This window comes from Camelus bactrianus, chromosome 33, assembly GCF_048773025.1.
Source record: "Camelus bactrianus isolate YW-2024 breed Bactrian camel chromosome 33, ASM4877302v1, whole genome shotgun sequence".
NCBI lineage: Eukaryota > Metazoa > Chordata > Mammalia > Artiodactyla > Camelidae > Camelus > Camelus bactrianus.
Window position 1 is genome coordinate 24,928,164 of NC_133571.1, and position 23,307 is coordinate 24,951,470.

At 56.8% G+C, this 23,307-nt stretch overlaps 2 protein-coding genes across 6 annotated transcripts; one reads left to right on the forward strand and one right to left on the reverse strand.

Annotated features, from left to right (window-relative positions):
- The first annotated feature begins 235 nt into the window (after positions 1-235).
- VPS26B (VPS26 retromer complex component B) lies at positions 236-16,851 on the forward strand. Of its 2 annotated transcripts, none has more exons than XM_074356975.1 (6): positions 236-647; positions 8,137-8,293; positions 12,232-12,396; positions 14,488-14,663; positions 16,085-16,227; positions 16,579-16,851. In XM_074356975.1, the coding sequence occupies exons 1-6, from the start codon at positions 425-427 to the stop codon at positions 16,723-16,725; spliced, it is 1,011 nt and encodes a 336-aa protein (XP_074213076.1). In that variant the 5' UTR covers positions 236-424; the 3' UTR covers positions 16,726-16,851. The 2 variants fall into 2 exon arrangements, with proteins under 2 accessions (XP_074213076.1, XP_074213077.1); XM_074356976.1 differs by lacking the exon at positions 236-647 and adding an exon at positions 4,104-4,618.
- Positions 16,852-18,994: 2,143 nt separating this feature from the next.
- THYN1 (thymocyte nuclear protein 1) lies at positions 18,995-23,219 on the reverse strand. 4 transcript variants are annotated; one of them, XM_010950484.3, is made up of 7 exons: positions 22,980-23,213; positions 21,454-21,635; positions 20,640-20,708; positions 20,238-20,330; positions 19,724-19,819; positions 19,339-19,489; positions 18,995-19,151 (listed from the first exon to the last, which is right to left on the reverse strand). In XM_010950484.3, the coding sequence occupies exons 1-7, from the start codon at positions 23,020-23,022 to the stop codon at positions 19,105-19,107; spliced, it is 681 nt and encodes a 226-aa protein (XP_010948786.2). In that variant the 5' UTR covers positions 23,023-23,213; the 3' UTR covers positions 18,995-19,104. The 4 variants fall into 4 exon arrangements, with proteins under 4 accessions (XP_010948786.2, XP_074213079.1, XP_074213080.1 ...); XM_074356978.1 differs by having other exon boundaries at positions 18,995-19,489; positions 22,980-23,219; XM_074356979.1 differs by lacking the exon at positions 22,980-23,213 and having other exon boundaries at positions 21,454-22,041.
- Between the last annotated feature and the right edge of the window lie 88 nt (positions 23,220-23,307).

The following is a 23,307-nucleotide window of genomic DNA, read 5'->3' on the forward strand; positions in this document are numbered from 1 at the left end:
TAAAAGAAAAGCGGGGGGAAAAGCATCGAGTAGCGACATCTTTAATTCTGAATTTGGGAGGACGTCTAGCCCGAGTTCTGGAAGGAGGTCGTGGCTGCCATGTCAACTGCGGGAAGGCCGGGCGGCGCGCTCTGGGCGCGCGTGCGCAGTGCGCGCTCCGGCGGACGGCGCGGCGGCCAGGCCGGAGGGGCGGGGGCGTGAGCATGCGCGCGGCGAGTCCGGCGCGTCCCGCTGAGCGGCCGAGGCGGCGGGCGCTGCTCCCGGGCGGGGCGGCTGGCAGGCTGGTGAGCGCCGCACGCACCGGCGGCCGGGGGCCTCGCGCCGGCTCCGCGCTGCCCGGGAACCGCGCCGGCTCGGCGAACGCGGGCGTCGGCGCCGCGTCCAGCCCCCTGGCCTTCCCAGGCCCGGCCGGCCCGGCGGGGACATGAGCTTCTTCGGCTTCGGGCAGAGCGTGGAGGTGGACATCCTGCTGAACGATGCGGACAGCAGGAAGCGGGCCGAGCACAAGACGGAGGACGGGAAGAAGGACAAGTACTTCCTCTTCTACGACGGGGAGACGGTGTCCGGCAAGGTGAGCCTGGCGCTCAAGAACCCCAACAAGCGGCTGGAGCACCAGGGCATCAAGGTCGAGTTCATCGGGCAGATCGGTGAGTGCGGGCCCGGGCCACCTCGGCCCCGACCCCTGACCCCCAACCCCGGCCCCGGGTCCCGGCCCGGCCCGGCCCGCCTCGCCCCCGCCGCAGGCCTGGGCCCCGCGCACGTCTGGGCGCCCGCTCCTGCCGGACCCGCAGGTGCGCTGGCCGGGCCTGGGTGCCGCTGGGCCCGCCCGCACGTCAAGGCCGCGCGCTGAGGCTGCGGAGACCGCCCACCCGCCCGCCCCTTCTCCCGGTGGCCCACCCGCCCTCACATCCCGCCTTCGCTCCCAGCTGCTGGGAAAGCGGCCCCGCGAACTCCAGCCCGGCCCTTCTGTCCGTCCAGCCTGTATTCCTGAGACTTCTTGATTAGAACTAGTTTTGAGTAGACTCACCTTCTTAAACACAAAGAAACGCGCTCCTAAGACCCAAATTAAATAGAATTTCCCGAATCAGTCTTCAAACATGGTGACTAGTCACCACAAATAGACATAAGGGGCGGCAACGGTACAGAAGGTTTTGGAGCTGCCAGTCATCACGGGTTTTCTCCAGTTCTAAAGCCGTTTGGATCTTGTGTTTATTAAAACTCGTAGGCACTCCTGAAATAAATTGCTCCTGTCATTGGCTCAGGAGCAGATTCACAGTAAATAACCTGTGTGGGCTGAAAAACCCCTGGCAGAAAATTCACACCCCATGCCACACGCTCTCCCTGTGTGGGGGATCGCCTGGGACAGCTCCTAGGATGCTCGCTGTCCTGTCTGGAGAGCCCAGCACAGAACCTGCCTTCCCCTTTCACAGGGCGGGATGCTCTGGAGCCCTGCAGTACTGAGAGCGGCTGTGCGGCCTGCTTCTGCAGCCCAGTCTCTGGTATTTAAGAAAAGGAGATCAGGTTGGAGGCTGGCTGGCCCCACAGGAACCTTTCTGTTCTTATTTTAAACCCGGAATACAAGTGGCCTTTTATGTCCTAGAAAGGGACATATGTCCTAGAACTCCGTTCACTGCTCTCCTGCTTCTGCTTGGGTGGGGTCTCTCACCTGCAGTGCTGTCCACGTTGTGAACCTGATGAGTCTTTGTCATGGTAGGATGTTTAACAACCTCCCCGGCCTCTGCCCACCAGAGACCAGTAACACCTTCCAGTGTGGCCACAGGGATGTCTCACATCCCTAGGAGGTAAAATCACCGCTAGTGAGGAGCCCCTGGCTAGCTGGGGTGAACCCAAAAGAATCAGCATTTCCTCGCCGTAGTGCTAAGGTTCCTTACTGCGTGGATCCTTGGCTCTCCTTTGGGTGCAGACAGGCACGTGTAGTCTGTGTGTATGCCATCACCCAGGGGCAACGCAGTAACCGAATGCCCCACCCAGCAATGCTCCTTTCCGGGGACAGTGTCAGGGCCTCCCTCCCAGCAAGTGAGAGGGGTTGAGGAGGCTGCTTGCTGACACTGCCCACTTTCCTGCCTAACTCCTTGGATCCCAGAACGGCACCCCTGCTGAATCTGCTCAGAACCTTTACTGCTCCCCTGACAGCTCTCCTGAGTCCCTGAGCACTCTGGGCTGAGTTGACCTGTGACTTTGGAGAAGCTGCACACCTTTCTGAGCCTTGGCTTTCTCACCTGTGAGGCCGGGGTGATACCAAAGTCACCTGGTGAGAACACTGAGGTGTCAAGGGACCATGCTTTGTGCAGGGGGTGGTGTGCCTGTGCTCTGTACCAGGAGGCTCAGCGAGCTGACCTCAGGGCACCAGCAACGCTGGAGTCACTTCCCTGAGGTTGTGGTCTGTGGTTTTCTGCTCCATTGCTTTCTCGACTGTGCATGAAACTGGGGGAACTTCGGTCAGATTCTCAGGTCTGGTCGTGCGGGTGATACGAGATGGTCTTACTCTGTGGGGCCACCTGGCTCATTGGTTTCTGTTTTAACACAAAATTATTCTCCTTATCAACCACACTCTCTTGGATTTGGTTCTTTTTTTCCCTCCTTCTTTCTTCCCTTCCCTGCTTCCCTGGAAGAGTTCCACAGCTTGGAAATGAAGCGGTTTATGTAATTAGCCTCCTTGTTCTTGTGATTAATTTCTCTCTCTTCCTGATGGAAGTGCATGCATCCTACCTGCATTAGTGAGAGGGACAGCCTGCTGCGTGATTAAGGGTCAAGCAGACAGGGTGCGTGGGTTAGATGATGCTTGTCTCATGACTCTGACTCTGCTGGGCCCCTGAGGACTGGAGCCATTGGTATGAGAGGCGCAGGGCATGGCCCGGCCATGGGTGCCTGACGAGAGGAGTTAAGATGACCACATCGTCTTCTCTTGCCTGTTAAGTTTGATCCAACAAGAAGTTTCCAGGGGCTGGATCTTTAAAATGTCACCCCTGATTCCCTGCACACTGTCCACAGGACATTCACGCCAGGCTAACGACCCCTGTTCTGCTGGTCCACCTCTTCCAGAGGCCCACCGGCATGAGGGACAACCCGAGAGGAGGGTCTCCATGGAGTCCTTACAGAGACAGCTGTGTGGTGACCTGATGCTTCGGTCCTCTTAGACCCCAATCCTCACAGCGGCCCAGGCCTGCTCAGAAGAGCTCCTGTGTTGATCTTGGTTTTGGAGGCGGGTAGGAAGAGGGGTCACTTTTGTCCCCTCCCTTCTCACTCTGGGCTGTGCTATGGCAGCATCACCTGCGCCCGTAAGTCCAGTGTTGTCCCGGACTCAGGTGGCTCCCCAATTTGAACTCTGCTCAGTTCCATGCCCGTGTTTTCAGCTGCCTGCAGGTGACACCCTGCAGGCCCCTTGGAGACACCCTCAAGCCAGAAACCCCCTTCTTTTCCTGCTCCAGCCCTGGCCCCGCTGCTTCTCCTGTTTTCTCCCTTTGGATGTGTCACCGGGGTCCCTGAAGCCTCAGAAGTCTGGGAGGCGTCTGGACCCTTGGTCCCTCCTCCCAGCGTCCCATTGGGTCCTCCCTGGCAGCCTTTCCTTGGATCTGCGCTCCTCTCTGTTCTCGGCACGGCCGCCACCCTGCTTGTTTCTGTGTGTGGCAGTCCCTTAACTGGTCTCCCTGCCTTTGTGTTCTTTTTCCTTCCATTCATCTTTTGTAAGAGTGAACTTTCAAAAAGGTGTTGTGGCACTGTCAGGCCACTCCTTCGAATTCTCCTCAGTGGCTCCCTAGTGAAGGGGAAGAGTATGCAGCTCTGTCCTGAGCTGCCTTTCTCCAGCCCTCACCCCGCTACATGTAGTTCCCTCAAAACATCACATCCCTTCGAGAGTCTTGGCATCTTCGCTTTGTATGTGAACATCTGTCTTGGAGGAATGCCCTTCCACCCAAGCACACTCATTCTCACAGCCCAGCAGACATGGCGTCCAGCAGAAAGCCCTCTCTGGCCTCCCCAGGCCAGCTGAAGCATCGTGTCCGCTGTTCTTGTGGAGGCCTCATGGGTGCCTCTTTGCAAGCGAGTTGGGTAAGCTGGTGAATTTGTTTTTTCTTTTTTTTTTTTTTTCGATTTGTCTCCCTCACTAAGTTCTGAGCCCCTAAAGCCAAGGACTGCCTTCAGTCCATCAGCAGTCTGGTGGCTAACCTCTGGTCCCAGCAGCCGGCACAAGGTGGGTGCCCAAGAAGTGACTGCTGCCTGGACGCAGTGGTCAGATCTGAGAGTGTTATCTGAGCGAAGGAGTGGGAGGGTGCGGCTTTGCTCTGCTGCTTCCTGTTGGAGGCTGGCGTCCCACCCAGGCTGTGGCGTGTCCTCCCGGCGCGGGTGCAGCCCCTACTCCAGGCCGCGGAAGCACCTCCACAAGGGAAGCCTTGCTGCTGGGTGCCCATTCTCACTTTTGTGGATTTCTTCCATCACACTCTCCTGGGCCCAGTGGAGGCTGGTTTCTCCCTGAATATAGGAAGGTGAGAGCCGTCGGGCCACGGCCCATCCTATGCTGAGCCATCCTCGAAGGTGTTGCAGTTTGAACGTTGACCCCGATTTATCTGCCCGTGCTGTATGTGTTTCTGCGTCATCGCCAGTAAGTTTTTGAGCCATGTTGGGATTCTTCCTGCGTCTGGTGTGCCCTTTCCAGTGGCTTGGTCTGTGTTCTGACACCAACGAAGTGTGGTTGGGGCATCTCCCACGTCACTCTATGGCCTGCATTTTTGGAGAATGCAGTGTGGACGTGAGGAGTACTGGGGGGAGGTCTGAAGATGGAGAGACCGTGGTTAGTTGGGATCCTTGGGGGAGCACGCGTGGAGGGTGTAATGCAGAGCTGGGCAACCTTGGAGACTAATGGAGACAAAGGTCATTGGAAGGTCACACTTGCAGAGAAGGCAGACCCAGATAATTCTGCACCCCAAAGCCAAAGAGATATCTGTATTTTTTAAAAAAAAACTTAAAAAAAGCCACTGAATGTATCTAAATTCATCAGCCCATATCAGGCCTGTGCTTGTAAAACTTCAGAGGCTTGCTGTATTTTAATTCATTAAGCTGTAAGACGCTGAGTAGAAAGCAGGCTGGGATGAAATGCATTGATTCTGGCCAATTGATAAATTGTTGCAGGGTGTGGAGCAGAGCCGGCGGCCCTCTAGGTGTGGGCGACCTGGGCCGCTACTGCCCCCAGAGTTTCCAGGCCCAGGAGGTCTGAGTGGATGTGTGAGGCAGCAGTCTTCACCAGAATGTCGGGATGAGGAAGAGGTCCTTTTCCCTGGTCATCTCGGGTTTCTTCCAGGACCAGTGTGAAGCCTGGCCCAGCAGCAGGTCTCAGGGCAGCTTTCACGGGATGAGCCCGAGGCAGAGCTGGCTCAGTTTCCTTCTAGGTGGCAGATTCACGCCCCAGCCGTTGGTGGCAAGTTTCCCCATGAGCACATCCTGACTGCAAAAGTCATTTCCTCCTGTAGGACAGAGAAAGAGGCCCAAGACGGCAGTTATCCAACAAGGAACCGATGGGTTCCTCCTGGCTTGATGTGGCTGGTCCCGGGGTCCTGTGGAGATTGGGGAGAACTAAGGATGACTTGTGGCTGCATCTTGGGGATGCAACAGAGGCCCACACCTCCAGCCGGACAGCCATGGGTTCTGTGTTTCAGTTCGTGCGAGGGGAAACCAAACTTCTGGCAAATAGCAAAGTACAGCTGCTGTTCCTGCCCTTTTCCCCACGGTGTTTGCAGAAGCATTGCAAATGGCTTATAAATTATGAACTAAAGAGCCCAGTTGAGTTGCAGTCAGACGACACGTTGGTCACTCGTCCGTGACATTTGGTGAGGGGGTGCAGGGAGGACGTGCCACCCTGAGGAAGGCCGTCTCCTGTGGGCTTGGTCCAGCTGGGCGGCAGCCGAGGCCCTGCCTCCTGCGGCATGTTGCCTTTAGGCTGTGTGATCACATCTGTGTATTTTTCCACCCTTCTCTTACCATCTCTCTCTAAACTGGGAATTTCCCACTTAACATTCACAGACACTGGGGCTTTGCTCAGCCTTCTGTCTCTGGAAACTATGGCCAGAAACCAGTGCTTGGGAATTGGGCTGCCAAGTTCCCCAGTAAAGGGGTCAGTTCCCAGCTACAGGAGCTCCCGTCGCAATGGCCCAGCAGGTGTGAGTAGGGGAGCCCATGCCACGGGGCCAGTGGCTCAGTTCCTGCCTGCTCACTGCCCTTCCTTACCTCACTGAGGGCACAGGTACTGGATTTGAAAACGAGTGTGGTTGCTCACCTTTCCCCAGCTTCCCCCCAAAGTTTGAACTGCCATCTCCTTTTTAGCAGCTTTGTGGATTCTCACTCACTACCCAGGGGCTGCCTGCTGGGACACCACCTGGCCTTTGGAGGAGAAGGTGGATTGTTTGTAGCATAAGATGGATCGAAGTGTCACTGCACAGAAGTCCACATCCCACTGTGATCACAGAATACAGCAGGACTTCATGCAGAAGTGGCAGCAGTAGCTTGGGACGCACCACGCTGCCGCTGCCTCACAAGCTGTATGCATCTGAGGACCGAGCCCTGAAACTGTGGCCAGAATCCAGTGATTGGGAACTGGGGCACCAGGTTCCCCAGAATCTCACCGTCCGGGGAGAACAGGCTCTGTGGAATGGGTTGTCAGGGCCAGCTCCCAGGGCTGCAAGACTGAATGCACTCTTGAAATTATTTTCTCCTTCTGAGCCTCCCCCAGGGCAGGGCTGGCACTGCACTGGCTCTGGAGAGGCAAGAGATCTGGTTTCTTGAGCCCAAGAGGGCTTTGATCCTGGGTGGGGGGGAGGTCAGACCTTTGCTGTCCACGGTCTGCCCCACTGCCCCTAGTGCTCAGACTGTCCCTAAGAGACGCCCCCCATCTCTGGAGATGCCGACCAGGCTTAGTGGGCGGCTGTCCCCGACACACCTCCCTGTGAGCCTGTCTGTCCCCACCCAGCCAGCAGCATTGGTGGTGAGCGCACCACCATGCCTGTCCTTCCTCCCAAGTGGCCCGTCCTGCTATCGCAGGTTGCAGCCGAGCATGGGGCTGGAGCCCGGAAATGCCCGAGGCCGTACCTTGACTGTAATGTGGCTTCGTAGAGCACAGTCAGTACTGAGTGTCCCCCCTGCACAGCCAGGGACTGGGGTGCCAGGAAGCCGGGGGTGTAGGCCTTATCTCTGAAGACCTTGTGTGTAGCATATGTTAACACGTAACTAGCAGAGCACAGACAGGCATCAGATACGCTAGGACAGATGGGTGAAGTGAGCTTGGAGTAAAGAAATGCCAGAACTTCCAGAGAGGACAGGTGTGGAGCGGTGCTCCTCGGCTGTGGTCCCCAGACGAGCAGGAAGCATCTCCAGGGGTTTATTAGAAATGTACGTTCTTGGTTCCCACCCCAGAGCCCCTGAATCAAAACACTGGTGGGGCAGGGGGGCAGCCTGTGCTGTGACACACCCTCCCCGTGGTCCTGGTGCACACAGAAGTCGGAGGACCACGGCTTCAGATATGGGGGTAGCACGGCCACCCTGCTCAGCTCAGCCACATGGACCCCTCTCCCGGGGTGGACGTAGCTGGCAGTCATCCACTTGGAGTGTTTGCTGTCTGTCAGGGCCTATTTGATCCTGTGCTCACAGAACCTTAGGAAGTGGGGTGTATCCTTGCCCCTTTGGCCAGCTCACAGAAGTAGACCAGTCCAGCGAGAGACCTGCTCTCATCCCAGCCCTGCCACCGATCCTGTGACTCGGCCACTCACTGACCCACAGTCACTGACCCCCACTGGGCCTCTGCTTCCTTACCTGTTACATGGGTATCTCACAAGGTCGTCCTAAAGATGATGTGATTGAATAACTGAGGATATGCTTTCAAAAGTTAGAAGTTTTTTCAAAGTGTTTAAGGAGCTGCGGTGGTCTTGGGCTTACGCCCTTTCCCCCGCCCCCTCGTCTGCCCAGTGTCCTGGCTCCCTGCACCTCTGTGCAAAGGGAGAGGGGAGGGGGCCCGTAGTGAAGGGACAGGAGGAGATGGGGTGGTGAGTGAGACTGTGGGGCCTTCCAGACGTGGGGCCCCGCTTGGTGCTCACAGCCCAGGGTCTGGTAGAGGAGGCCTCGCTCTCTCCGCAGAACTCTACTATGACCGCGGGAACCACCACGAGTTTGTGTCCCTGGTGAAAGACTTGGCCCGGCCCGGGGAGATCACCCAGTCCCAGGCCTTCGACTTTGAGTTCACGCACGTGGAGAAGCCCTATGAGTCCTACACCGGGCAGAACGTCAAGCTGCGGTAAGTCGAGCCCCCTCCCCCACCCCGGCAGCCGCCCTGGGCGACAAGGACCCCGGGTGACAAGGACCCTGGGTGACGAGGACCTGACGCGGCCCATTTCTGAGCTTTTTGGTGGGTGTGGAGAAGGGTGGCCGAGGCAGGGGTGCCTGGTCTCAGGGCCCTCGGGGTGGGGGGACCCAGTCTGTAGGGTTGTCAGTTTCTGGAGTGTAGATATCCCCAGCGTGGAACAGCCCCCCACAGCATCACCTGTGCAGACCGGGTGGGAGTGCCCCCGAGAGCAGAGAGAGCCGGGACCTACCAGGATCATTAGGAAGGAAGCAGCAGGTCCTAGTATGTGATACTTTTGTTTTTAGTGACTTAGTCATTCTTTTCACTGTAAATATGTGTCATTTAAGTGTAAATGCTGTTTAACGACTGATACGTCAAGTTCCTGAAAGTCCAGCAGCTTCTTTCCACACACCTGTGCAGCCCTACACACAGGTGTGGTCCTGAGCTCTGTCGCTGGAGAAGTGGGGAATAGGTTTGGATTCTAAATGGACACCTGCCCTCTCCAGCTTTTGGGGTGATGAGAGAATAGCATGTAACACAGTGTGACAAGTTCTTAAAAAATTACTACCCGTCTTTAAGTACATGGCATTGTTTTTACTGTTCTAGTCTCGGAAACTCTGAAGATGGGGACTGACTCTGGGGTGTGTGGTGGTATTCTGGACACCTGGCTCCAGGCCTGGTTATCACCTGAGGCCTGGGTGAGGGACGTTCTGGGCTACAGCAGGGTCTTCCTTCTCCTCCTGTCTCCCTGGTCTCCCCCTCCCAGCATGAGAGGAACTGCAGCCTCCTTTTTTGGTCTTTGCAGAGAGGTCTAAACACTGAGGTTGCCGCACTGAGGTTGCTGCACTCAGACAGCGTTGCCTGATCGCACTTAGAGAAGTGGCTGCAGTGAGGGCGAGCTAGTCATCACCTAAGCTCAGCCCTGGGGTGTACTGTTACTTAATTTATTTTTTGCAGTAGATTTCTCAGAAATGTTTTTATGTCAGAAAGAGAAGCATTGAAAACAGTATGGCAATTTCTTGAAATATTAAAAGTAGAATTGCCATCTGATTCATCAGTGCCGCTTGTGTAAGTCCAGAAGGGAAAGCAAGGACTTAAACAGATTTATGTGCACTCACGCCCGTAGCAGCACTGTCCACAGGAGCCAGAAGGTGGGCACCGCCTGTGCATAGACGAGTGAATAGACCAGACAGACGCACAGCCAACAGCATCAGAGACGGGGGTCCTGATGCTGTGGCAGCACGGACGGGCCTTGAGAACGTCACCCCGACACAGAGACAAACACAGTCTGTCCACTTACTTTAGGCACTTGGTCAAAATCACGGAGACAGAGCAGGCAGTGGCTGCCAGGGGCTGAGGGTGGCGCTGGGGGAGCCAGTGTTTAGCGGGGCAGAGTTTCACCTGGGGAAGTCGAAGGACAGCTGGAGGTGGAGGTGGGCCTGGCTGCACAACAGCACGAACGTACTTCATGCCACTGAACTGTGTGCACCTGAAAATGGCTCAAGTGCTCAGTTTCCTTACCTCTGTTGTTGGAGAGGAAGAGACTTCCTTCACTTTTCGGTTTGTCTGCTGGGGCCCTGCAGATCAGAGTGGCGGAGGACAGGCCCCTCCCCACGGGTGCCGCACATCCAGCAGCACTCGGCCCAGCACTTGGGTGCTGAGAACCTGGGCTCGCGGAGTCCTGCCAGAGGAGGAGCAGTTGTGCAGAGAAGTAGCCAGACAACCCGCGCTTCTCGGGCGGCAAGTTGCAGGAGGCACAGGCAGGGGGGTGCAGCAAGGTGTGCTCTGCAGACGCTGGTCACCTCTGGGACCGCGGGGCCGTGGCAGGCAGGCCTGCAGGGTCTGTCTTGTGTCTGCTGCCGCCTGGTGCCCTCAGCTCAGTAGAGTTCTCTTGCAGAAGGGCCTGTTTGGGGTGCGTGCTCAGCACCTGTATTTTGTATTTTACCACAGTGAAAAAGAAACATGTTAGTGTCCAATTAGAGGAGGACTTTTGGCTTCGTGCTGAGAGAGCAGGTTAAGATGGGAATGTTAGTCAGTGCTCCAGATTGAGAGCTCGTTGCCATTACACAGGCAGAGGAAGAACATGAAAGTTTCCCAAGCAGTCTGTTTCTGTTTTGTAAATAAGTTCATTTGTGGCATTTTTTTAGATGCCACATATGAGTGATATCATATGGTAATTTTCTTTCTCTTTCTGGCTTATTTCACTTAATATGACGATCTCCAGGCCCATCCATGTTGCTGTGCTGGCATTATTTTCTTTTTCATGGCTGAATAGTATTCCGTTGTATAAATACACCACACCTTCTATATCCAGTCATCTGTTGATGGACATTAGGTTGCTTCCACGTCTTGGCTATTGTATATAGTGCTGCTGTGAACATTGGGGCGCATGCAGCTTTTCAAATTAGAGTTCTGTCCAGATACATGCCCAGGAGTGGGATTGCTGGATCATATGGTAAGTCTATTTTCAGTCTTTTGAGGCATCTCCATACTGTTTTCCATAATGGCTGCACCGAACTACATTCCCATCAGCAGCGTAGGAGGGTTCCCTCTTCTCCACACTCTCTCTGGTGTTTATCGTTTGTGAACTTTTGAATGATGGTGATGGGTTTTTATAAACTCCAAGGAAAAAGGTTTTAGTGGGAGAGAGGTTGGATGTGTTGAAAATGTTGGAAAAGTTGAAGGGTCAAAATGCCAGTAGTTCTCTACCAAGGGTCCCATGTTAGAGCCAGTTGGGGGCCTTTGAAAATGTCGACCCTGTGTCCCTCTCCACGGGCAGTTTCCTGTTGGATGTGCCCTGGGCAGTTCCAGTGAGCCTCGTGGCTGGGGGGAGGGACATGTGTCCTTTCCCTACTTGAGCAGCATGGGGCAGAGAAGAGAGGGAGCTGTGAGTCTCGACGTGGAAGCCACGTCTCCACAGGGCAGGGACCCGAGAGCCTGAGCAGTCAGAGGGGCTGGAGCAGTCCTGGGGGCGGTGAGGGCGGGCAGCTCAGCTGTCTCCATCAACACCTGACTGCTTGACCAGGCAGGGTTAGCCGGCTTTAGTAAAGGGCCGTTTCTTCCCCGGTTGGGGGTTGGCACAGACTTAAGTCATGAGGACAGGGTGCTGGGGAGGCCATGCAGAAGCCCTGGCCAGCAGTCAGGCTTGGCCCACCACCCGCAGGGCCACTGCTTTCTAACGTGTCCCCAGGACCCCAGGCTGAGGCCCAAGACCATCCCTGTTCAGACCGCGTCCCACCCTCCACGGCTATCCTCCTAAGGCTCGCTCCTCCTGAACAAACCAGTGCCCTGCAGCGCTTGATCCTGCACTGGAGTGAGCACTTGCCCTGTGTTCCAGTTTTTCTGTTGCTTTCCCATCTCTGCCAGGCACTGTGAGCATCCCGGGATGCTCTGTCTGTCTGTCCTATGCCTGGCTGAATTGCTGACTTAATTTCTCCCTTACCTAGTCCTCTCTTTTAACTGGGACGGCTGGTTGAAAACTACTTATCATTCGAATATTGTTAAATTAATGGTATGCAAACATTAGAGGGTGAGATGTCTGTGCCAAAGAGCCAGGAGTCAGTCGTGGAAATAGAGCCTGTACTTGGTGCACGCAGGCGGCGGGCGGGGCCACAACCAGGGGCAGCCCGCCGTCAGGTGTAGGCAGAGAAGTCACCTTTACTCGTGCAGCATCCTGGGCGCGGGGACGGCTTGGGGGAGGCACTCTGATCTCCCTGGAATTGTAACTGCAGAATTTTGTGTATAAGTGCCCTTTTCCTGGGAGGAGGGTCCCCAGAGGTGAGTTCTCAAAGAAATGCAAAGCCCCCAGTTGCCCACTGTCCAGAGCACTCCTGCGGCCGGCTGGGCGAGGGACGGGGAGCGGCCCTTCACCGCACGCCCCTCTCCTCCAGGTATTTCCTCCGAGCCACCATCAGCCGGCGCCTCAATGACGTGGTCAAGGAGACGGACATCGTGGTTCACACCCTGAGCACGTACCCGGAGCTGAACTCCTCCATCAAGATGGAGGTGGGGATCGAGGACTGTCTGCACATCGAGTTCGAGTACAATAAGTCCAAGTGAGTGCCAGGGGCCCGGCTGCGTGGGGGCTCGTGGGGACCGGCGGCAGGGACACCGCAGAAGTGGCCCGGTGACTGTGTGCACCAGGCTGCTCAAGTAGGCTGAGCAGGAAACAACGTCGTTCTGCTTAAACTACACGGCATTACGTTAAGACGGCAAGCTTAAGTCAGACGTCTATGATGTCCTCCCGGGTCCAGCACAGCTGACTTTAAGGTATCTGTTCTGGATTCTAGGCACAGCTGTCTCCTCCCACTGATGAGAATAATCTCAGAACACCACCCCACTGCCATTTGTAGCCCGTGTACAGTGTGTGCTTAGAAATAAAAGCGAGGAAACAAACACCATTTACTGCCTCCGCCTTGAGCCAGAATGAATCACAGCAAAGAGTACCTGGTGCTTTTTTGATAAAGGCCTTTAAATTATTTTAACTGGTCATGTATGTTTGAAACCATGCTTCCTGTCAGAACATCAAAACGCTTACGTGCTTGTCCATCACGAAACTTACCAACAGTTCATAAATGTGCCACGAGCATCTTTCCAGTATAATACATGCCTGAAAATGTCTGAGAATCTAATATGTAGGCGTGAAAGCCTATTCACAGCTAAAAAAAATCAGAGTCTCTAATGAGGATTCTCCCTGGGGGGAGCCCCTCACCTCAGACCTGCTGTCATCCAGAGGCTCAGGGCAGCGGGGGCTGAGCCAGGCGGCTCTCTTGTGAAGGGGGAACTGCGTTTTCCCCTGCCCTCGGCCTGGAGCCTAGGGCAACCTATGGAACAGGCGGGACAAGTTGGCAACAGGCTCCTTCCCGTTTCTCAGTCTCGGGGCCTGGCAGGCCTTCCTAGGACAAAGCCCCCGAAGTGCCTGCCTGCCAGCACCCCCACGCCTGGTGAAGGGCGCCCGCAGGTAGTACCACCTTGTAGGAGCTCTGTAGCCGCCAGCCTACAGTGTGTTTGAGGCCAAGTGGAGCCTGAGACGCAGAGATCGGATGGGCCGGACTTGGCCCTGCCCTTGCAGATCAGGCCGCATCGCGGGTGCTCAGGCTGGAGCTTAGGACAGCATCCTATTCTGCCACTGGGGACCTGGGCTCGGGTTAGCAGGGCCTGAAACCTCTGTACCTTGGGTTTCTCATCCGAAAAATGAGGGGTTTGGATCAGGTGCGTAGAAGGGTGCAGTGACGGAGGAGCTGGGCCAGGGGTTGGGGCCCCCTAGAGCGGCTCCTTGGTGTTTCTTATGCGTAAGATTTCATCCGGAGTAAAGGAGCGTCCAGTTCATAAACATCTGAAAAACCCAAGAGTCTGTGCTCAGTAAGCTTTCCTTCTGAAATGCTGTGAGTGGCTGCTTCTCTCAATGCCCTTGGGAGTCCGCGGTCTCCCCAGTGAGGTCAGAAGCAGAAAGGTGGCACTTAACAGCTGGGAGACGCAGGCCTGGGAATCGGGAACCTGGTTCACACCCTGCGTCCACCCCTTCTCAGATCCTGGTAGATTACCTGTCTTCTCTGCACTCCCTTTCCGTACCTGTAACACAGGAGGCTGAACCCTGAAGCCCCGTCAGCACCCTGTACCCTGGTCCTGAGCCTGAGCCGCTGGCCGTGCCTGGTGCAGAGCAGCCGTACTGCTGATGGGCCCAGGGAGAAGCCGGGGAGTCGGGAGGCAGCCTGCTGCTGTTCACCATGGGCCACAAAGATGTGCTGTGGGGCTCAGGGAGGAAGAGCGGGCCTGGTTCCTGTGGGCTGGGCCAGGCCTCTCACATGTTAGGGTATCTGAAAAACACACACGCCTAGTGCCAGAGGGATAAAGGAAGCGAAAGCCCTGAGGGGCTGGGGCCGCAGCACGCAGGGTGAACGCCCTCGGAGTTGCAGGTGGCGCTGTGAGGGGTCTGGAATGGGCCCGGTGGTCCTGCAGCACGGCTGGCAGGGGTCTGGGTGTGTGCTGTGCCTCCGTCTCACCCGCCGTGCGGGAACCAGGGTGCTTTTCACGTTGAGCTCTGTTTAGTCTGCTATTATTTCCACGCTGCATGGGAAGAAAAAGAGGCGCCTGTAACGTGGGGTCGGCCGCTGGCCATACATTGTGTCTGTGCTTCCTCCTGGCAGATACCACCTGAAAGACGTCATCGTGGGGAAGATCTACTTCCTGCTGGTGAGGATCAAGATCAAGCACATGGAGATCGACATCATCAAGCGGGAGACGACCGGCACGGGCCCCAACGTGTACCACGAGAACGACACCATCGCCAAGTACGAGATCATGGACGGCGCCCCCGTGCGAGGTGGGCTGTGGGGGGTGACGGCCCCTGGGAGAGCTGGGCTGGGGGGATGTGCCCACGGGAGAGCTGCGCTCAGGCACGTGTAGGGCTCGGGGGGTGCACCCCCACGAAAGGTGGGCTTCCGGGGCCAGCCCGTACCTCCCCGACCTCAGGCACTGTGGGCCCAGTGAGCAGGTGGGGAGGCCCTCACCCGCCATCTCCCAGGAGGGACCCACCTGGACTTGTCTGTAGACTGAGCTAGGACTGGAGATTGCGTCTCAATAGTCATGCCTCTTGAAAAACAAAACATGTTTGAAAAGTGCTAGTTTAGCAGACACAGTTTGAACATTTTATTACTTTTTCTTACTGACATCCTTTCTTTGCTGCTAGTGGGCGAGAGCTTACAGCAGAAGAGTCACTTCACCTTAGTTCTAGCTCAGGTGAAATGACTCATTCTCTGAGTTTGCTTGCCAAGAGCAGCCACCCGGCCAGCACCCCCAGGGCTCCAGCGGCCGTGGGGGCTCCAGGACAGATGGGGGTGGTTGCTGGGAGGAGCAGGCATGGACGGTCTTCCTGGGCTCTGCAGCTGCTGTGACGAAGGATGTGTTTCCATCTGGGGCGCCCGCTGCTCCCAGGGCCTTGTTCTGTTTATCCTGCCTGGTCCCCCTGAAGGGAGTGGTGTCTAGGCTTCTCAGACCCTTGGGTCCTCAGGACAGGGCTGAGCCAGCCCAACCACTCTTCCATCGGCTCCCAGCCTGCAGGGGGCGGTGGGGGCCCTCCTCCCTGCACCACCGATGGGCAGCATGCGGTGGGGAAGGCTCATGCTTACCTTCACTCTGCACTTCCAGCAGTTACTGCCCTAACTTGCACTAGGAGAGGCTCAGAGCAGGAAGGCGTTTGCAGTTATGACGTAGTCTAGATTCCTAGTTCCTAGTTCTGTGAGAAGATTCAAGGCCACGGGAGCACCAGACTTAGTCAAGCGGCCATCACTGGGGAGCTGGAGCCAGAGCAAGGCTCTTCTGTTCTGCAGACCACCAAGCCCTGCCAGCCCATCAGGGGGAAGGCGTATTTGGGGAGGGGGCATGTGCTCCCTGGGGCGGAGGGAGGGGCACATGAGTAGTTGGGGGTCTGACCACAGGCTCTCAAACCCCAACGCAAAGACACTGCATGAGTCTGCAGATGCCTTGTTCTTCCTCCTGTGCTGTCCGCACTCACTGCTGCACTGTCTCTGTAGGGTCTCAGTGCAGAGGATATTCGTTAGGCAGGACAGGGCCAGAACAGAATGGCTGAGCCATGTCTTTGTTTCAGCCAGTCCGTGGGCAGCAGGCAGCAGGCCACGTCCCAGAAGGCCTGGGCCTGGGGTCCCTGCTACGCCCGGCGCCTCCCTGCGTAGTGTTGGTGGGGGTCGCTCTACCCCTTGCTCTGATGCTCACCTGTCCTTGCAGGAGAGTCCATCCCGATCCGGCTCTTCCTGGCAGGCTACGAGCTCACCCCGACCATGCGGGACATCAACAAGAAGTTCTCGGTGCGCTATTACCTCAACCTGGTGCTGATCGATGAGGAGGAACGGCGCTACTTCAAGCAGCAGGTGAGCCAGGGCGGGGGTGGGGCATCCTGCCAGACCAGGTCCAGGTGGGCCGGGGAGACAGCTGGTTAGTCTCTGTGCCAAGTGGTGGTTCACCCAGAGCCCCGCAGCCAGGACGAGGGACCCGTTGACACCCAGCCCCTGTGGCCACTCTGCCCTCCCGGCCACGCCGTCCCCGGGAGCCCCAGGGCTGGGGGGTACGGACAGCTGCTGTCTTTGTTGAGAGATGAGCAGAGGTTTTTGCCTGAGATCCCCAGGAAGATGTCGGAGCCCCTGGGAAACCCCTCCCCGCCCCACCGCGTCTCCCTACCACCTCACATCTCCCCACCCCCACCACTTCTTCCCACTCTGCAGGAGGTGGTGTTGTGGCGGAAGGGCGACATCGTTCGGAAGAGCATGTCCCACCAGGCAGCCATCGCCTCGCAGCGCTTCGAGGGCACGACCTCCCTGGGGGAGGTGCGGACCCCCGGCCAGCTGTCGGACGGCAACAGCAGACAGTAGGCCCAGGCCTGCGAGCTGCTGGGCTTCCACCGAGCGCTGGTCTGCCAGACGCTGGTGCCCAGGGCAGGCCAGTGTGATGCTCAGCTGACCCGTTACTCGCAACCTGAAAACAAATCATGTTTTTGACGTAAATTCTTTTTTCTGAAGAACCCAAGGGGCTGGGATTGGGAAGTGGTCCCTCTGGGCTCCTGTGCTGACGTTAGACTAGGGAGGGTCGCATCTGGGGAGAGAGCCACTTGCAGGCCTTCCATGTGGGGCTGCCTGACACCTTCCCGGGGTGCGGAGGGCAGGCCCCGTGGCCCCTGGCTCTCTGAGCTTCCGGGGACAGGTCAGAGCCCGTCCCAGGACTCAGAGCTGCCAGCAGGGCCCAGGTGGTCACGTCGTTGACTCCCCTCCTGTCCCTGAGGTCATGGCAGCGGCGTCAGGCCTGCCCTGTCCTGAGTGGCAGCAGGGACACTCCAGACCAGGAAGCTGCCTCCTCGGGAGTCTCAGGTGTGGTGCTCTGAGGTTTCCCCAAGCCCCCCTTTCTGGGACCCGGCACCTCGCTCCTCCATCTTCTGTAGACTCTTGTCAGTACCATCCTGGACAGTTTGTGGGGCCTGTGGCTGATTGTCTCTGGGCACAGGGACACCTGGGGCTGGTGTCGGGTGTGGATGGCAGTAGGGTGGGACTCAGGGGTGGGGAAGTGAGGTGCTGTGCGCAGCAGAGGGCAGCCCTGAGGTGGGAGGTTTTCAGTGCTGCTTGAGGCCCCAGCCAGGTGCCTGTTTCCCTGGAGGAGGTCCCAGGAAGGGCCTGCCCCCTCTGCCTCCCGGGTGGGCCCGCATCCCCTTGCTCTCCATTTCGTGTATGGGAACTGGGGCTGGGTTTCAGGCTCTTGCCCGTGCCTTCCCTACAGGCCATGTGGGAGGGGCCTCAGCAGACCTGCCACAGCGTCACAGTGACTCTGCCTGCCGGCTCCACCAGATGACTGACCAGAGTTGGGGACCACTGGGGTTTTCTTTAAAGGCACAAACACACAAACCCCCTGCATGGACGTTCTGGCCGGGCTAGAGGAGGGGGAGGCCCCCTGCCGCGCTGGGCCCAGGCCTGTTGTGTTAATGCGGACATCCTTCCTGCCTCACTGAGACCAGGAACTGCTCTCCCTTCTAGAAAGACCAAGCCGACCCCAGTGGCCTACAAGTACACTGTCTGGCAGTCTGAGGTCTGTCATTTGGGAAGCACAGAGGTTGGTTCCTGTGTGTCCTCTCAGTTAGTGTGGGACATGGGGACCCCTCTTTTCCTCAGAAATCAGTGCAGTCATGGACCCTGACTGGGCAGGGCTGGTGGATCAGACCTGACTGGAGGGAATGCCTACGGGTGGCACCTGAGGGGGACTGGGGCAGCACAGCCCTGTAGGAAAGGAACAGGACCCCCCAGCAGCACACCATCAGGGTCGGGCCCCAAGTGTGTGAAGAAGGCAGGGTTGTGTCCCTGCCAGGTCAGAGACTCAGCTCTCCCGTGCCCCCATGCTGGCTGGTGTCCCGTGGAGCCTCTGCCTCCCAACTGACAGCAGAGTCCCTCCCCAGCTCCCCCACATCTCAGACCCGTCCTCTGTTGTCCTGAGGGAACAGAAGACCGGATTTGCTCTGACTCTGGAGCTGTGCAGAGGCCAGGCCTTCTGCTCTCCCCGTGCCCCCATTCTGTGCCCCTCTGTCCATCCAGGGAGCATGGGGAGATCCCTGCCCCTCCTTCCAAGGTCCCCGTCCCTGGGGGATTTTCACAAGTATCTCGACGTGTCGTCTTTCCAGTGGCTGTGTTTTCAACCAAGAACTCTTGTTTCAGCTGTCTAATTAAAGCAGGCCCTGGGCTCGGAGGCACGTGCCCTTGGTCCCCCAGGATCTGTGGTCTCTCCTTACGCTGCCCCATTGCACACACAGGGAGACCCCCACCCAGACCCACATGACACCTGCCGTCTCTATGTCTGTGGCCCCTGGCAAACAACAAGGCCTGTTGTAGACAAGCACGTGGCTGAGAAAGGAATTCTGGTTTCACCCCATCTGGCAACTTGTCCTGAAACTGCTGGTTTAAACCCCGATGGGGCCAGATACGTGAGGGGCAGATGAGGAAGGCTGGGGCAGAAGAACAGAGTCATTTCAGCAGACGTCACCAGATGGAGCCCCACACTGGGCACGTGCTGTGGTGCAGGGCGGCAGGGGAGCCCTGCGTTTCGCTGAGGGGACGTGAGATGTCCCACCACACCCACTGCTGCTGTAAAAGAGCAGCTTCCAACTTTGACATTAACGTTTTATTGAGAAGAGTACACCAAGCCCACCCTTGGACACAACCCCAGGGGAGCACAGCGAGCGCGCCTCACACCCTGTACTGTCCAACAGCAGTCAGTTAAGTCGGCTCCTCCTCCTCCAGGCTCAGAATGAAGTCAAACTCCTCTATGGAAAAGGGCGAGAAGGAAGGGAAGAACGAGGCTGGCATCTCCCTCCACAGGGAAGCGGGGTGCATTTCTCCAGTGGCTGAGCCAGGCGTGTCCCTGTGTGCCCAGCACTGCTGCGCCGAGCCCCTCGGGACAGAGCCACTTCTCTGGGGAGTCCCAGGTCAAAAGGAAAGGGCCGTTCTTACCTCGGGTCAGTGGCTGGACCGAGAGTCTCTGGCGAGTGAAGAGCGCCATGTTTTTTAAGGGGCCACCAGTGGCTCTGTGGGCTTGGTGATGGGTTCTGAGCTCAGCCAGGGGAATGAAACGCTTCATCATCCGTACAAACTGCACATCCACCTACGTGACGGTGGGAGGGGCAAGAGGACTCGTCCAGCTCGCCTGCCCGGGGGGCTCAGCTGCCTGCAGGAGGTGCTGTGGGCCTGGCTGCCCGTGGTCTGTCCCTCCCTCCAGTCAGGGAGCCCCCGAGGGAGCGTGCTGCGCTCTGTACCCTGACCTGAAGACACCCAGACCTCCTTCCTCCCTCTGTCCATCCTGTCCCTCTCATGAAATAGGAAAAACAGTAGTCTTTACCATGGACCATTTGGGGTTGTCCTCTTTGCTGGATGGATCATAATGAGGGCTGTTCTTCTCAAACTGTGTGTGGTCAGGGTAAGCCTCCTTCACAATCTGAAACCAGAACCAAGTCTTCGTTCACCTGCACAGTCAGCTCCATGGCCAGTATCCAAGTCCAACTGTCACTTCTTACCCTGCCCGTTCTCACCCACCTGTCATGCTGTTGAGCCAACAAGGGCTCAGATACCGGGAAGTAACCACAGAGAAATCAGCCCTGCTTTGACAAAAACCTTAGAAGTATGTTCTAAACCAGTATTAAAGACTGTTGGTGCCACTGTTTCTCCACCTACAGGCAGGTTCATCCCGGTAACTCCTTGCCTGGAAGAGCTACCACTGGGCCTGTTTTTGAGTGAATGGAGAGGTCTGTGCCAGTGGGGCCTGAAGTGGAGGCCCGCCCCGTTCCGCACTCCTGCGACAGCAGGTGGGGAGGGCGCGCTTCTTTCTGTCACGTAGCTAACCCCGTATGACTGACCTTCATGAGTCCTGCGATGCCTGGCTCTCTGCAGTTGCTGTGGTAGAAGAAGGCTGCTTCCTCCAGCTTCATGGCTCTGAGGAAGTTCCGGGCCTGTTCAGGGGAGACAACAGAACTGTCCTCCCCACCGGCTGGAAGAGACTAGCCCAGAAGTCACGTCTGCTTTTATTAGGTGAGACTTCCTTTGCAGCCTCCCCCCAGTTCAATTCACTTCTTGCCCTGTGCCCAGACTCGTATCGGGACACTGGCTAGAACACGGCACTTGAAAGCCGCGTGCAGCCAGAGCAGCGAAGACACCTGTTAACAGCGAGCTTGGCCAAGAGGTCCTGCTGCTGAAAGAGTCGCAAGGAGGAGGCAGGCTTTCACCTCCCCGGGCCTGCGGTCCGGCTCGCGCCCTCTCACCTGGTAGTTGCGAACGCCATCCCAGCACGCCGTCTGCTCGGGCTGTGCTTTCAGGTCCTCGATGCTGAACTAGGCGAGGAGAAGACCAAGTCACTCACCCAACAGTCCTGGGCCAACTGCTAAGAACACGTGGGAGGAGACAGTTTCTTCCCCCACACTGAGGGGCTGCTGGCTGCAGTGGAAGCAGGTAGTTTGCTGGAAAGCAGCTCTACAGAGCCACTCATACTGGGCAGATGCAGGTAAGCCTCATGTTACCCCTCATCCTTGCTCTTCAAGGAGATGAGTTGAATGGATACCCAAATGATAAAGTAGTCCTCTTGTTATTCGTATTCACTCATTGAAATATGTATCTCTTCTGTACTATCTCTACGTGTTCTCCAGGCTCTTATGATGATTGATTCACATTTGTCCCCTGAATGTAGACCAGCTGCTGGCAGGGAGACAGACACCTAGGAGCATGGCAGGTGGCAAGACAAAGGCAACCAAGATTGCTGCCTAGATCAGGGTTAGCAAACCCCAGCCCTCAAGCCAGATCTAGCAACAAGCCCGATTATGTTCATAGTTTCAGTGGAACCTGGCCACACCATTTATTAGAACACAGACACATGTAGTCTGTGGCCCCCTTCTTGTAACAAGAGGAGAGTTACAACAGCAACATCTGACCTTCCTACAGAAAGTCTCCAACCCCTGCCCTGGGAGATCACAGGACAGACAGCTGTTGGTAACAAATCCTGCTGCTTTCACTCCTTACTGCCTTCTCCCTACCCTTCCAAGAGAAGCTGGTGATGGCACTCGAGGCAGGCACCGACCTCACCTTCACATCTACGCCTTTCTCCAGCCGGCTCTCTGGCTCTGACTTCATCAGCCAGTACCTGCTTAGATTCTCCCCACAGTCTTTAGAGGCTGAAGTCTTCTGAAGGCTGGAGTTCTCCACTTTGGCCAGTGCCTCACCTGGGGCCTCTGTTTTGGCACGTTTTCCTTCTGGCCCCTTCTTGTCTGCAATAGAGGCAAAAAGAAGAGAGCTGTCTTGCTTGACTGAGAGAATGTTCTTTTGTAAGGAGAGCACATGCCTTGGAGTCAGTGCTGGACTCAAATCCTGCATGTGTCAGTTACTAACAGGAGCGCCTCAACTGCTGAACCCGGGTTTCTCACCTACAAAAACGGGACAAGAACGCCCTCCTCACAGGCTGTCTCCTGGATTACCTGCTCAGTGGGCAAGAACACCTCCCGCAACTGTTAAGCAGTCAGTGAGTGCTTTCTCTCCCTCACTCTCCTGTGCCTTCGCTCCGGCTGCTCTCTCCAGCGAGGAGACTGAACATGCACTCCGAGGACTTGTTTTGATGGTTAAATAGCCTGGTGTACTCACAAGTGTTCAATAAATATCACCTATTACCATCTTCATCTCAGACTTCTGGTTCTTGCTCACTGTGCTCTGTGGCCTGCCTCTTCTCTACTCCTTGAAGGTGCCAAGAGAAGTCGAATAAAACAGTTCACATAGAGCCTTGTAAACATTGTAAAGATTATATTTTACCCTATATGACAAATCCTAAGCTCTGTGTGACCCTAACTGTAACTTCGTTAACGTGTATTACCTATGAGATGTCCCTTTCATCGGGATGTGTCCCAGATTACACATCCAATACAATCAGGACCTGTCGCTCTGGTCTATGTGAAGTCCCACTTAATGACCATCCTACCCGCCTCTGGACTGAGTCCAGCCTCCACATGAGCCATCATTCTCCACGTCTGGTACTCTGGGCCTTGCAAGTTTCCAGTGGTCCCACTGGAGGTAACAGGCACGTGTCTAAACACCATCAACCTGAAACCCTTGCCATTACTTTCTCCACCTTTAGTTGCTTTGCTCCTGCTCTTCCTCCACTAAGAATGCCGTTCATTCTTGTGAATGTAAAAAAGACATCTCGTTTTCCTTGCCTGCAAGAAGCTCTGCAGTCTTTATGGCTGGACTCAAAACCTCTTCCTTCTCAGAGCGTTCCCTGATTCCTCCCTGCCCGCACAGCCCTAGCAATCCAGTTTCCCAGGCCCTTTCAAGTTTGCATTTCCCCTGAGAGCAGGAACCGTACACGCTCGGCCTCAGCACGTGCCAGCCTGTATCCCGATCTTCTGTGCTTACCAAATAGCTACTGCTTGAAAGAACTAACAAGCAGAAGGAGCCTTGGGCATGAGCTTGGTGGGTAGAGTGGAGAAGATAGAGGGCAATTAGGAATATCGCACCGAAAAACAATCCCCCGAGGTCTCTCCCCACACGCAGGGGCGGAATACACCGGCACTAAACAGGCCTGGGGAAACGTCCTGCCTTTCTGCAGTCGACGCGCAGCTCACCTGGCCCAGCAGCCCCCGCCAGCCTCTTCCGGGGTCTCGGCATGGTCTCCCCCTCGCCCGACAGCGCCTCGTGCGACTGTGTCCGCCAGAGGCCCGCGCGAGCCGGGCGGAGGGCTGCGCTCGGCCGGCCGGGGTCCCAGCGAGCAGCAGACAGCCAGGGTCGAGCCGCGGACTCCTCCCCCGTTACCTACGCCCCCATCGCGCACAGCCCGCCCCGCAGCGCTCCCGGGCTCACTGACCCACCACCCTCGCCCCGCGCGCGCCGCGTCCCCGGGTTCTCTGGGAGTTGTAGTCCCGACTCCTCGCGTAGGCGCCCTGAGTCGTAACG

Bases quoted from the DNA above. Each gene is read 5' to 3' on its own strand.
- VPS26B (XM_074356975.1), top strand. From the start codon at position 425: ATGAGCTTCTTCGGCTTCGGGCAGAGCGTGGAGGTGGACATCCTGCTG. The intron at 648-8,136 runs GTGAGTGCGGGC...CTCTCTCCGCAG, and splicing joins CGAGTTCATCGGGCAGATCG to AACTCTACTATGACCGCGGG. The intron at 16,228-16,578 runs GTGAGCCAGGGC...CCCACTCTGCAG, and splicing joins GGCGCTACTTCAAGCAGCAG to GAGGTGGTGTTGTGGCGGAA.
- THYN1 (XM_074356977.1), bottom strand. From the start codon at position 21,741: ATGCAGGATTTGAGTCCAGCACTGACTCCAAGGCATGTGCTCTCCTTA. The intron at 20,331-20,639 runs GTGAGAGGGCGC...TCCCCTGAACAG, and splicing joins ATGGCGTTCGCAACTACCAG to GCCCGGAACTTCCTCAGAGC. The intron at 19,820-20,237 runs GTCAGTCATACG...TTCTGGTTTCAG, and splicing joins GCATCGCAGGACTCATGAAG to ATTGTGAAGGAGGCTTACCC.